General features: G+C 39.7%; 1 protein-coding gene across 1 annotated transcript in view; it reads right to left on the reverse strand.

Annotated features, from left to right (window-relative positions):
• CNKSR3 (CNKSR family member 3) overlaps nucleotides 1-13641 on the reverse strand; it is a 57769-nt gene that overhangs the window by 23561 nt on the left and 20567 nt on the right. Inside the window, exons 2-3 of the mRNA XM_058834529.1 lie at nucleotides 7143-7306; nucleotides 3-205 (exon numbers count right to left, since the gene is read on the reverse strand). Coding sequence (XP_058690512.1) covers nucleotides 3-205; nucleotides 7143-7306 — 367 coding nt within the window. The remainder of the gene's footprint in view (nucleotides 1-2; nucleotides 206-7142; nucleotides 7307-13641) is intronic.

Consider the following 13641-nt stretch of genomic DNA (forward strand, 5'->3'; position numbering starts at 1 on the left):
ACCTGTCCAACCAGGCAAGCAAGGCTTTAGCAGCACCAATAAGCTCTACAACAGAAGTAAGGAATTCATTGGGGGGCTTGCGAGAGGTATTTCCATCATAATTTGAACTTTTCCTACGGCTGCTGATGTAGTTTTGCAGATTGTTGGATGACCCTCGCAGCTTGAGAACCAGGTTCTTCATATTGTCTGTTTCAAGGCCATAGTTCTGCAAGAAACATTATTAAGCTTGGTAAATATCCTTGTTGAGTTCTCCTATTTATTATAAAACAAGTTAAAAGCTCACATGGGATGAAAAGTCTTGACAATTTGCACAACTTTCTCGTGGTTTTTGTCAAAAATGCTTTCAAGTATTTGTTCTACACTATAGCCTGTAAAGAACACTTTTTTGGGTGCCAAACCTCAGTTTCTGTCATTAATGAGATTTAAGGACATTTTTTTAATCATAATAAGGTCCCAATGTCCTAACAGATATAATTTACTTGTTAATAACTGGATTGTGTTGTTTGTGTTAAAGAAGAGCAAGCATTTTGTTTTTCTTAAAACATATTCTATGCTGTGGTAAATAAACACTGAAGTAACATTTAATTCACAACTAAAGAGAAGTTAAATCTGGTAAGAGATGAAAACATCAACAGGAAGCAAATGCAATTTTGCAATCAAAAGTTTGAGTAAATATTTGGATCACCAGTTTTCAGTAACTGCACTCCTTGGCTACAATAGTGCAATTATTTGCAAGTTTGAGAACAGTGGTACATCACAACACATCATACATGATGATTAAACCCATTTTTAGACATCATATTTTTCATTCATTTACAAAGCCTAAAAATAAGAAAAGTCTTGTCTATAACTTCAGCTTTATAAATTCAAATTCATACTTTTTTTGAGGAAAAAAAACAAACCCCAAAACAAGAAAAAAATCACTCCCACCAAAACAAAACAAACACACAAAAATACAAGAGAGTCCTGCCCTTTACTATTCTTTTGCTGCTGCAGATTCCTGCAAGTAACCTCCAGGTTCCATAGTTCAGTCTGATATACCCTCTACTCTTTCTACCTTCCTACTCGAAAACCTAAACCAACTAAGGCCAATTTTAATTCCATTTGATTCCTAGTTTCCAGGAGTTCCTAATACCTCCACTCAGGATCACCATTCAGGCTGAAGAGAAGCTTCAGAGGTCTCAGACCAACCTCCTGCTCAGAACAGGCTCAGCTGTAAGCTCACACCAACTTATTCAGAATTTTATTTTGTCAGATCTTGAAAAACTCCAAGGACAGAGTGCACAACCTTTCTGGACAGCCTGATCCACCTGGTCTGACTGTCCTCAGAGAAAGAAAATGTTTCCTTATCTCCAGCCTGAACCTCTTGTTTCAAGTTCTGCCAGTCACAGCCCAATTCCCATCCTGACAACTGCTCCTCACCATGGTGAGTGCTGGGGATCTGCTGCTGGGCCTCCCTGGAGCTGTCTCTTTCCCAGGCCGAAGAAGTCCCAGCCCCTCAGCCTCTCCTCAAGGGCAAGTACTCCAGCCCTGACAAAGCTGAGAGCCCTTCACTGAGCTTGCTCTGGTCCCTCTGTACCTTTGCTGTACTTAGGGGACATATTTACACAAAGGAGTGACAACTGAAGGGTGATAAACACCTCTGCCTCCCATTAATGCAGACCAGGATGCTGCTAGGGCACAGTGCTGGCTTGTAGCTCCATTCCCTCCAGGGTGAAGCATCTGTAAAACAGGCTGGAATATTTCAGATTAAGTCATTTACAAAATGTAAGAATCCTTGACCCAAAGAAACACAGGTCTTCAGTGTATGGAGAGGCTTCAGCTACACAGCTACCTTTAAAATACTACTACCTCCTATGGATAAGGTCCCAGTGGGTTTAAGTTACACAAGTGCCTCCCTCCTCCACCTCAAGGCTCTTGGCAAGGAAATACCCTTAAAGTGCAGCCAGGAGTAGGGGTTGAAAGGATATGTCCAGTTTTAAAAAATGCCACTGTTGCAACAGCAAAGGATATCCTTATATTTTCCAGGATCCCAGAAATGGAAATATCTGGATTACTAAACAACTTTAAAGTACTTGCACACTGTGATGTGTGAACCTACCACCTTTTAATTTTAAGAAAAACAACAAAAACACACACAAAAAAAACCAAACCAGCATCTCAAGAGCATTATTTGGATGCATTTCTCAAAGTTAGTTTTATTAGGCTATTTTTGAGGGAATGACCAAAAAAAAGTAGCCACGTATCAGAAATCCTCCCCTTAAAGAGGGGAGCTAGAGGACACTGGTCCCCTGCTTTCATAAAGGGACAGAAAATAGAAAATATTTTTTTCTGTGGAGAGGTATAACCACCTAATCACTCTGATCAGAACTTGAGAGTTTTCATGTAATTAAGTATCTCCAGATCTTTCTTTCTGTGATTCAGATGCAGAAGCTCTGCCAACCACCTGTGGGTACTTAAGATTAGAGGTGGCACCAGCACTTAAGAGGACACGTGTTGATACACCAGCTAAGATTTTGGGCTTGACCTTAAAACATTCACATACCCCTTATCACACCTCTTTCACCTTATCTATACCATGGGTGAGTCTGGTGTGACTCTTTCAGTTCAGGTAGTTTTTAAATAATTCTGTCAAGTAGTTCTCAGTTTTCAGGGTGACTTCAACGCAGGTGCTGGCTCTAGGGACGCAGGGGCTCCAGCTCATAACTACAACTGGTGTCCCCAACAGAGAGCACATCAAGAGCACATCACAGACAAGCTCTAAGTCACTGCTCCAAGCTCTCCTACAGGCTCTACAGAGCGCACCTCCACTGCTAAACCAGCAGTTTGTGCTCCAGGAAAAGTCCTGACCAAGCACCACACCTATCCAGCACAACACAGAGTATACAGCTCTTCAGCACCAGGACACCAAATTGGACAACTGTGGATCAGCCTAAGTGGATGAACTACCCCAGAAATAGGAGTCATCCAAATCCAAGCCCCCTCTGCTCCACCAGTCCCCTCACTGTCTGCTCTATTACACAGAAAGCATTTTTCCCCTTCATCAGATATAGCAATGCTTCTATCCAAGCTGAAACTCTCTACACCAGCTTACACACCACCAACTATTCTACCTCCTTCACTTGCAATGTCCACTCTGTTGGGAGTGTTGGCTTGGGGACCTAAACAATACAAAGGAATCTAATCCTCTTGGTTTAGCTCCCTGAAGTAGCTCACTTCGGGGTCAGGTGAGTACAAGCACAAAGGATCACTAATCAGAGGACAGGAGGGGGTGGAGACAGCAGCTCACTTGGATTAATTTAACTTGTCATAGAACTGTAGCCCCAATTCAGGACAGATAGGAATGTTGATATTGTGGCAGCACACCAAACAACCTTCACAGTGACACACAGCTGAAGTGCAAAGCTTAGCAGGCTTTTCTTGAAATATTTCCACAGGACTAAGGCTACAAGAGTTAACAAGTTGTTATTTTAGCAACCAAAAGGTTTTAGATGTTGCTCATGAACCAAAGAAAAGGTTACATTTTACTATGGCTCCCAATTTTAAACATCAAAGTTGTTTTAATCTAAACACAGGCTGAAGCCAGCGGTCAAGAGCACCCTATGTCAAACATTCCCAGGCTATTACTCATTAACCTGGGAAGCCACATGCAGGGCTGGAGGAGAGGCAGCACCCACACGTGCAGGAGAAAGCACATGAGCTCGCTCCTGCTGAACTCCATCACAATTAATGAGAAAAAGTAATCTGACCAAATAATGGCTCAAGGTCAGGCAGCCAACATAGGAAAAAAAAACAACCAACCAACAATTTTAAGACCCATAGCTAGCTCAAGTCAAAAGAGCAGAGCAGTTGTGTCAGAGCTGAATTGGGCTGCTGAAGAGCTCTGCTACTGCCCAGGGACAGGGACACTCCTCTTTCACAGCCATGTTCACATGCTGCAATGTGATGACTTGGACATACTGGCTGATTGGACTGAAAACCTGCTCTGGAGAAAAAAAAAACAAATAAAACCAGTTCAAATGCTTGCACAAATGCTGGTCCAACTCACTGCAGGCCTATACAAACATTTGAATTAACACAAGGTACTGTCACAGTCATACATTCTTGCTCTTTTCCTTGTGACAAAAATATATTCTAAAAATACCTCTGGAATAGCAAATTTCCTAATAAACAACACAAAATTTGAAGCCACTAAAAAAACTAAAATCTTATATAGTTGTGTACAGATATCTTTTGACAATGATTAGGACCTAAAGGGTAAGTCTTCACCTATGCATTGTATTTTTCATGTTATGATGCTATATTTTGTTACACTGTAAATATGCTGGCAGAACATTACCACCAGAAAAATTTGATCAAATGCACAACTATGTCCTTTTTTGGTTTATAGATTTTTTTCAGGGTGTGGGATGTTTTTTAAATTGTGTATATTAGTATCTCTTTATTCTAAACCTCAAGAAAAATCCACTGCTTTTTTGTTTCCAAAGTCTCCCATCATACAGTGTAGGCAAAGATTCAGAAATCATATCCAAAGAACACATTGAAAGTGAAAATATTTTCATAGTTTCTTGCTTGCATTGTTTGATATTCATTAAGTGAAAATATTTCCATAGTTTCTTGCTTGCATTGTTTGATATTCATTAAGCCCTCAAAAGCTTGTTTTTTGTCCCTACTTTTGTGGTTTGAAAAGCAAAGTTATGTATGTTTGTTCCCTCCTCCCTCAAATACTTCCATCAACAAAGAAACATGATCTTTCTTCCACCACTTCCTCCCTCCCCACAACAAGCAGTACTGTCAACAAAAAGCTGAAATACTCAAGTTGATGATTTTCTTCCCATCTTCAGGGGAATTCAGGTCCTTTGATATATCCTGTAAATTCCTCAAATAAGTCCTGAACACCTGTTCAGAAAACTCTGATAGACCATCTCAAGAGCAACAGAAATGTGCTCATCCCAGTCTACACTCTCCTGCTTGACTCTTCAAGATGCTGCATATGCAGCCTCTGCTCCGAGGACATGAGGGACCACTGCTTCATCACCAAAGCAGTAGAGAAAGATGCATTAATTTATTTTTCACACCAGAAACTTCCAGACATATTTTTAGCTCGGTGCTGCCAAATAGTACTTAACCCCTAGAAAAACTAAATTGAACAATCAGGTGCATTTGGTGTCCTTTCTCAAGGCAAGGACTATGTTCACACTCAATATATTAAGTGGCTGATCTGAGGCCAAAACAAAGGTCTGTATGATGAATTCTTCAAGAGATACTGCAGGAGAAAGATGTTCCAAAGAGAGCTTCCTCACTGTCTTTAGAGCCACATTGTTCCCGTGGTGTGAGGGAATCAAAGCACTGATCTGAAGGAAACTCAGCTGGGAAACTGCCAAGGCAAAACTAGATAAAAAGGGAAATTCTTGGGAAGTCCAGGACTGGGAAGCCACCAAAACCCCCTCTCAGCCTTTCTCCGCCAGGAATGACAACCTTTCAAAGAGAGACATCAGGCTGGCTCAGCCAATGACACATTTCCACAGTGTGAACTGACAGCTTAGTGGGGGTGGCAGTGGGCTCAAAAAAGGGGAACCAAAAAGAAAAAAAAATAGTTCCTTTGCTTAAAAGGCCACAAAAGTTGGAGAAGTGTCAGCAACGAAACAACCACTGAATGGTCCCACTTTCAAAGAACTAATGCAGGTGGAATCAGGAAACCTGTCCCTTGCACAAAATGAAGAAACAACAAAAAAATAATTAGCTGTCACTAGCATTTAGTATCCGCTTGGAAACAAAATCAGTGGTGATTCTGTGCAGTTTCAAAAACTCAAGGGAACAGGTATCAAGAAGGTGGCAAAGGGCATACTGAAAACAGCAATTCTTCCTTCACTTCTTAAAAAGGGAACAAGCACATTTCAGCTGTAATATGCAGTATCTGTCTAATGCATTAACTTGAGCTGCATTTCACAAAGGATTTCCAGAAATGGGTCTGAGGTCAAAACTTTTGTCTGCAAAGGAAATGAGAAGGAAATTGTAGGAGATAAAAGACAGCTTTGGGTTCTGGCAGTTGTCCAGCTTTGTTCACTTGATTCTAATATTTTTAAGAGAATAAAAAAGTGCCTTTGGGGATTACCACATAGATTACTTCAGTCAGGACCATATACACAATATACTACATTTACTAACTCACCAGTCCCCTACACTTGCCCAACAAGCTCCTTCCCACACCATGAACTGCTTCTCAGTCTACTTACATTCTTCTATTAGGTTTTCAAGTTACTGCTAAAAATTTTTGGTAAATCAAATCCCTAAAGGAAATAAAATGTCTTTCAAGTATAAGAATAATTCTTTGAGAAACATTTTAGGTTGTTTGAAGAGATTTCATTAAACATACACTCACTGCTGCAAGTCTTGCCTAATGTAGGGAAGACGGGCCAGTGCTGGCCAAGGAATCATCAGGCAGGCTTTCCCACCCTCCTCCCTGATGTAATTATATATACCTCTGGTGCCCAACACTGCACTACATTAAACAGGCCTTCAAGACTGTGACCAAACTATGGCTTTTAAATAAAGCCTGCACCAGACTAAAACAATCCAAAATATATTTATTCTGTTCAGAGTATTTTTGTTTTCAAAGTATCTGCAGTTATATATCAGGAGCAGGACAAAGGAACAGCTTAAGTTCTGAATCCAATGAAGAGTTCAGCTAGACTGTAACTGAGGTGGCTAAACATCCCTCATCTGAAGAATTAGTTTTTCTTCACTTCCTAGGTTTGCTACAGAATTACCCTGAACTTATTTCAACTGATGTGAAGAACTTCTATCACCTGTCATTTCAACAGCGTGTCTTCTGTCTTCTAAGACAAACTTCTCACTAACAGGAGCCACAAGATCTAACAATGTCACCCAGACAACTTCTTCCTTTGGAAGTGCAACCAAATGAACTGAAGTTGTCTCTTACCAGGAAAAAGCTAGAGAGCCATTAATAGAATATTTGCAAGAATTAAACAAATTCTTACTTTTTTGTTTTATAGTGATGTGTAACAGAAAGCAAAGACAAAGAGACAAAGGCATTCCAGTTTTATCAAGCTTGCTTTGGTTGTTCACCCAGAAAAGCCCTTTAAGAAATTCTTTGCCTATCTGTTCACAACTTAACTAACCAGTGCACACAGGAGATCCACAGCTTCTAGAACCAGTTCCTGGTGTCCAATCCGTGAGATACCTAAGTCTTCAAGGTCCTGATGAGAAATCTGTAACAGCTGTTCACCATTTATCTTCTCCCGTTCAAATTTATGGACATACTGCTGCAGGCAATCATCCAGGCCTACCAAAACACAAAAGAGAGACAAGGGAACATCAGATACAAACAAACCCCCAAAAAAAAGAAAGAAAGAAAAAAAAAAAAAGACATTGCAAAAGACAGAAATTTTACATTCATATAATATACAATGCAAAATTATGAAGGAAACTTGCAGTGTGACTGAGGCTGTACCATGGGAGCACAGAAACAGAGCATGTAAGTTATAGGGATCTTTGGGTCACTCAAGTCAATGCACAACCTGCCTGCTCCTTGTGGATCAAGCTGAGCCAGTAAAACCGAGTCTTTGTTGTCTGCACAGGCAAAGTGACCAAAGGACATACACATCAGGGTGACCCAATGACCCAAACCCTGAGGGGCATCCATAGCAACAACAGTAAAATAACATCCTTCAAAAAAAAAAAAAAAATTAAAAAAAAAATCCAAGGCGGCAACAATAATCTTGCCCAAAGCCTGTTAACCAAGCAAAGAAACAAAAGCCTAAAATGATGAGAAGGAAAATGAACAAAAAAAACCAAAAAAAAAAAACCACAAGGCAAAGCAATCAAAAGGATGTTTGGCTTAAGGCTCATTATTACCTTGATTTATAAGAGCCTACAGCTTCCTGAAGCAGCCATTGCTTCCCCTTTCTAAGGATCAACACACAGCAGTAAGATATCTATTCATTTTTCTATCTAGAAGTATTTTTAAAACAGTTTAGACTATTTTGTCCCAGCAGTATCCCCCAAATCCTTACTTTCAACTGTGATTCTATGATCCTGTTCTCTTACAGTAGGTTTTCCCAAATGATTACAGAAAGTGTTTCTAGTTTTCATCTTATTTGACTCTAAGCTTCATGTGTTAATCCTGTTTTCTTATGTATTCTCCTTATTTCCTCTGTTGTTAAAGAGTCTGTGAGCAGTGATAATCTAGGGATGAAATTTGTATGGATGTGTTATTTTTAAAATGTTTCAGAGCTCTTGTAATTCTGTTCCCCTTCAATATTTTGGCTAGAGCAAAAGGAACAGACCCAATTAGAACTGTTTCGCAGACCACACTCATTGAAAACGGTTGACATGTGCAAAAATTCAGATAACACATTTGACATCGTCTTTGTATCATCCACAACACCTACATTGTTTCACCATTCGTTTTTAAAAAGAGGTTGAACCCTTACTTGAATAAAGGATGTTTATGCACAATGCTGGTTCAAAAGGAAACCAATTGAGATGGACAGGATATCGAACGCAGCAGATGAGAAACACAAACAGCATCCTGAACTACAGAGAAATGAGAGCCAAAAGACCAGCACTCAGTTCCACTCCTGGAACTGCAGCAGCAGCCTGGAAAACAAGCACTCCCAGCGCACTCTACCACCAAGAAAACACTTCACACAAATCACAAAGGGGGTTTGAGGAGTCACATGAAACATATTCACGTCCCAACCGAGCAGGAGCAGCCGCTGCTTCCTCTCAGTGCCTGCTGACAGCAGATGTGCGGAGGATGGGCTCCCAAAGGCACACTAAACACACACCACTTGCCTTTCCAAGTTAATGAGGACAGACACCCCTTTACATGACTCAGGCAAGCTTCATTATTAGAGTAAACCAACATCTGACTGAACAAGCTCAACTCATCCCCGTGCAGAGCTACCACTGCACACAGCTTGATTTTTAAGCGTAATTATGAATGGGAAAACCTGCGTGCAAAGACTAGCAGAGACTCCCAGGGCTACAGTTGTTCAGGGTGCACTCTTGTTTCTTCCCATATGTCTTGGCAAAGCCACATAAATTTTGGAAATTGAGCCCACTGTTCTCTTTCCCACAGGCAACAAATTCCCCCTTAGACTATACAAACTCTTTTCCCAGGGAAAATAATAAAAAAAAAAAGTGGCCTTCATTGTTTAACAATTTATTTTTTCAAACAAATTCACAACCAAGGCTGACATACAGTGCACATATTTGGCATTCCCAATTTTTATTGATGCCTCACAGATCACTGTTTCCCATCATTTGCTCTTGTAAGCCCATAGTTTCCATTACAAACTACACAAACACCTAAAATAAAACACTTTATTCAGCATGCAGTTAAGGTTTTATTTTTTAAGGTTTTTTCATGCAGTTTGGTTTTTGTCTACTATCCTTTCTAGAACTTCATTCTATGCTAAAACACAGAAACTCAAATGTATATATCCTCCCCAAAAAAGTAAAACCGTGGCCTTCAGTTTGCCTGTGCTTTTTTTAACTCATGCTTGCCCATTCTTGAAGGTCTACTAAAACTTGAAGGACTACTTAAAAAAAAAAAAAATTATCAAGAGCCCTTAAAAACAGTACTTTTAGATTCTCAGTGTAGGACTACACTTTAAAAAATATTAAAAAACTGCACAAATGTTGACTCAAAATAGCCAACAGTGGCACAGCTGCTCAGCTAGATACGTATTTAAGATTAAATGAACAAAACTATGCAAAGCAGAAAGTGAAGACAGACCCATAAACTCATGTATTGGTAGATAGTTTAAGATGAGCTTACCAACATCAGGAACATTGTTATTATTTTTATTAAGAAACCTGGGGGGAAATATTAAACATTTTAATTGAGATTGCAACACATTTTATGGCCTATAGTTAATTTTCCATTATGTGAATGAAATGTTTAATCATATGCAAATCAAATTGTGTGCAAAACACACTTCCAAGAGGGAAGGGAGAAGGGAGAAAAAAAAGGACTCCTAACCCAATTCAATAAATTTTAATAATATTTAAGCAAAATTTTAAAATCAGCATTCAAATGTCGCTAGTAGTCTAAATGAATTGCTCATTTTTCCCTTCTTCCAAACATCTATATTCTTTCCATGTATTTTCTCCATCAACTTCAGAGCTTTATGGAGACTTGGTATTGCCAATTGCAATGTCTGGATATAGCTGAAGAACTTAGATGAACTAAAAACTATAAAAAACAAGTCCACGTTACTTAGACAATTTCTTACATTACTTAGAAAAATACTTTTTCATTTTCAACAGTGCAGTATTAGCACGTTCAAGCAAGAAAGCACTTTTCTGTATTTCTGAAAAAATACAAGACTGACATTGAAAAAAGGTATCTATATTTATCTCCTTTATCCACTGAAGAGCCTTTCTCAAACCTCATCTATTAATTTTAGGCTCAAAGTGTGTTTAAAAAGCATTTGTCTCAATCATATGCATGAAATCTTTACATTATTTCTTGCACACACAACAAAAAAATATGCACAAAAGAATGTCCTTTCTATTTATGTAATTGCTAGAGAATGAGGAAAGGTAGAAATAAAAATAGCAATTGCAGAATTTTATTCAAGTTTTAGAACACTAGTAGCAGAGATGTTTTGGGGGGAGGGAGAGTGAGAGAGACAGACTAATTCAGTTAGTGTTATGTGTGTTGGGAAAACCTTTCTGATGAACAGCAGTAATTTGAGTAATTTGAACAAAACTCACTCCCAAATTTTGGCAGGTGTAGAGATGTGCAATAGATCCTAAGAACTGTCTAGATTTCTCTGTCTAAAATAACCACCACAAAAAGCACCCCTGAAGACATTCAATACCTTGCATTCATGCAAAAACATCAGGACAGAGCTTACACTTAAGGATTTGCACTGATACCAATCTCAGTCTGTTTCCACAATTAAGAAAGTTATTTTGTATAAGAATTGAGGGGAAGAAAGAAACAACTTTGAGGGAGTTAAGGGTGAGGCTTGAGTCCAAGCCATAACTATCGGTTTTCTATTCAGAGGGAATTAACATTTCTATAGTTGAAGAGATGTCAGCCCTGGAGCAGTGGCATACCTGACTCCCCAAAAACTAGAGATGTGTTTTGTGAGCAGAGTCATTAAGCAGTTTGATGCTTTTTGCTCAATTTCTGCGTTGGACACCACCAATTAATTTACCTACCATAAAGCAACAATTAACCAATCAATTACAGGCACAGCTGACTCACCACCTCTTTTTTCCTCCCCCACTCTCTTTTCTTGTGGTACCACAGTCAACACAGAGTCTATACACTCCAACATAGCAGGGCAGAGGGGGTGGAGAGCAAGGAAGAGGAGATAGGGCAAGAGACTGAGGAAGGCACAGGGAGGGGAAGCTGGGGAGGGGAAGCTGGAATGTGACAGGGATTACTTTCGTACATTCAAGAACTAGAAACAGATTCTCAGGACAGCTCATAAAGTGCCAAAAGTTGACACCAGGAAGCGGGAGAAGCGCAAGCCACTTGAAGAGAGGAAGAACTCACAAGTACAAAACATTTTCCTTCACCTAGCAGGAACATGGGGTCATTGCTCACTGCCTCGAGGAAACAAAGCATTATTATGATCACATTCTCTTCTCTGTTGGGTGACTCTTAACAAGCAGGCAGCACCTGGCATTGAAGGGCAGGACTGAGGTTCAACTACAACCCTCATCCCGTTAAGGGGCTCCCTGGGACCCTGGATAACCAGTTAGGATAGGACTGCCAAGGTCATTTTTTGCCTCATCACATTAAAACTGACCTTCCTACCTAAAAAAAGGTCATTCTGGTCTCCTCTTCAGGGTGTATATAGTTGACACCTTTAGTATCTAAAGATTCCCTGTGCACATCAATTTCATCCCTCCCAAGCCCTGAAAGATAATCAGTTCTGAGAATCTTTGTTTGGCATACCCCACAGTAGGTGCCATTATACTGTCATTTACGTTCTACATCATTTCGTAACAGCTACTGTGGCAGCTTCCTCACATCATTTCCTCCTCTATTTCCAGGACTGGAAGAAATTAATCAAAGCAGGAGGGAATCAAGGCAGCAAATGAACATTAAGAAGAGAAAATAACTACTTCATAAGCAGATGAACCAGCACCTGAGAAGGCAAATGAAAATAAGGAAAAAGGGTCTGCAAGGCAGCTAAAAGCTGAAGCAGCTCAGTAGGACAGATGAAAAGGTGAAAAGAAACAAGAAAAGTTCAAGGAGAAGAAAATAAATATGCCGTTTTCCTTAATATAGAACACAGTGGGAAGGTTTTGCACAGTAAAATCACAGATGCCATTCTCCTCCTGCAGTATTACAAACAGAAACAGGGATGACTTTAACAGAGGAATTCAAGATTCTTTAAAAGGATGATAAAAAATTAAACCTAGAGCAGTCAGTAAAAATTTATTTCACTAGTAATTTGAGCCTAGGTAAGAACTGACTTCCTAGGATGCACATGTCTGACTGTTAGCTATCATCAATGTTTTCATATTAATCTTTCCAAAATCTTCTGAAACAAAAGTTTAGTTATCAATTAGTGAGCCACTTCTAGGGGCTAGAAAAGAGCTCAAAGGTCTTAGTTTTCCAACAAAATGCCTTCAAGAGATCTCTGTATTATTGTCTAGTACAAATGTGAAAAAACTTCCTCATTCTATTTTTCACTCTCATGTAATTTCACAATTAGTCAAAACACTGTCACCATCTCAAGTATCAATCACTTAAAAAACAAAGCAATACAGAATCAAAGAGCAAGAGCAGCTTTTTATCACCATGGAAAAATGTCTCCTGCCTAAGCAGATTGTTTATAAAGTAAGCTCTCCTCATGTAGTCAATCATAAGCATCTCTTCCATGGTTTTGTCTGAGCACCTGCATCCTGATGAAGCCAGCACACCATGCTGCCTCACCAGGCAGTGGGCACAGCTTTGCTGAGGACAGGCATTGCCAAGAGCAGCCAGAATGCTACAGAAGTTTCTTGTCAGCCTCCCCATCACACAGGGATGGTACCAGACCAATCGCTGGGCTCTGCTGCCAGCCGGGATGCAAAGGGCAGCTCTCTCATTAAGGTCACAGCAGGACAGACGGAAATGGTGAGGCCTTCAACCTCGATAATGAGTGCTTTACTGTCCCCTCTGTAATCCCCCCTGACAGTAGCACAGAAAGGCTTTTGCAACATGTTTCTATTTCCACTATTTTCAACTAATATATTTAGCCTGGAAAAACAGGCTCCATACTCATGCATTCACATTACCTCAAAATAAACCCATTCATTCCATTTAAATCCACCCATAAATCCCTTAGCTTTTTTTTTTTTTTTTTTTTAAACACAAAACTGAAAGCTTTGCCTTGTAATAAAAGAACTTGTGGGTAAATTTGGGTTGTAAGCTATCCTGACCAGAAAGGAAACAGAGACTACACTATGTTTAACCTTTAGTTGCTCAGTATAGATACAACCTCAGACTGACAGCCCTTGTGTTACATTACACTTTTTATCAGTCCTCCTTACAAAGCCACTGATTGCAACCATTCCGGCAGTGCCTATCACCTTGGTCCAGACAGTAAATCTGAGGATAACTCTAAGCTTTAGCACTTCACTTCATGAAGTATGTTCAGG

Source organism: Poecile atricapillus, chromosome 3, assembly GCF_030490865.1.
Source record: "Poecile atricapillus isolate bPoeAtr1 chromosome 3, bPoeAtr1.hap1, whole genome shotgun sequence".
Classification (NCBI taxonomy): domain Eukaryota; kingdom Metazoa; phylum Chordata; class Aves; order Passeriformes; family Paridae; genus Poecile; species Poecile atricapillus.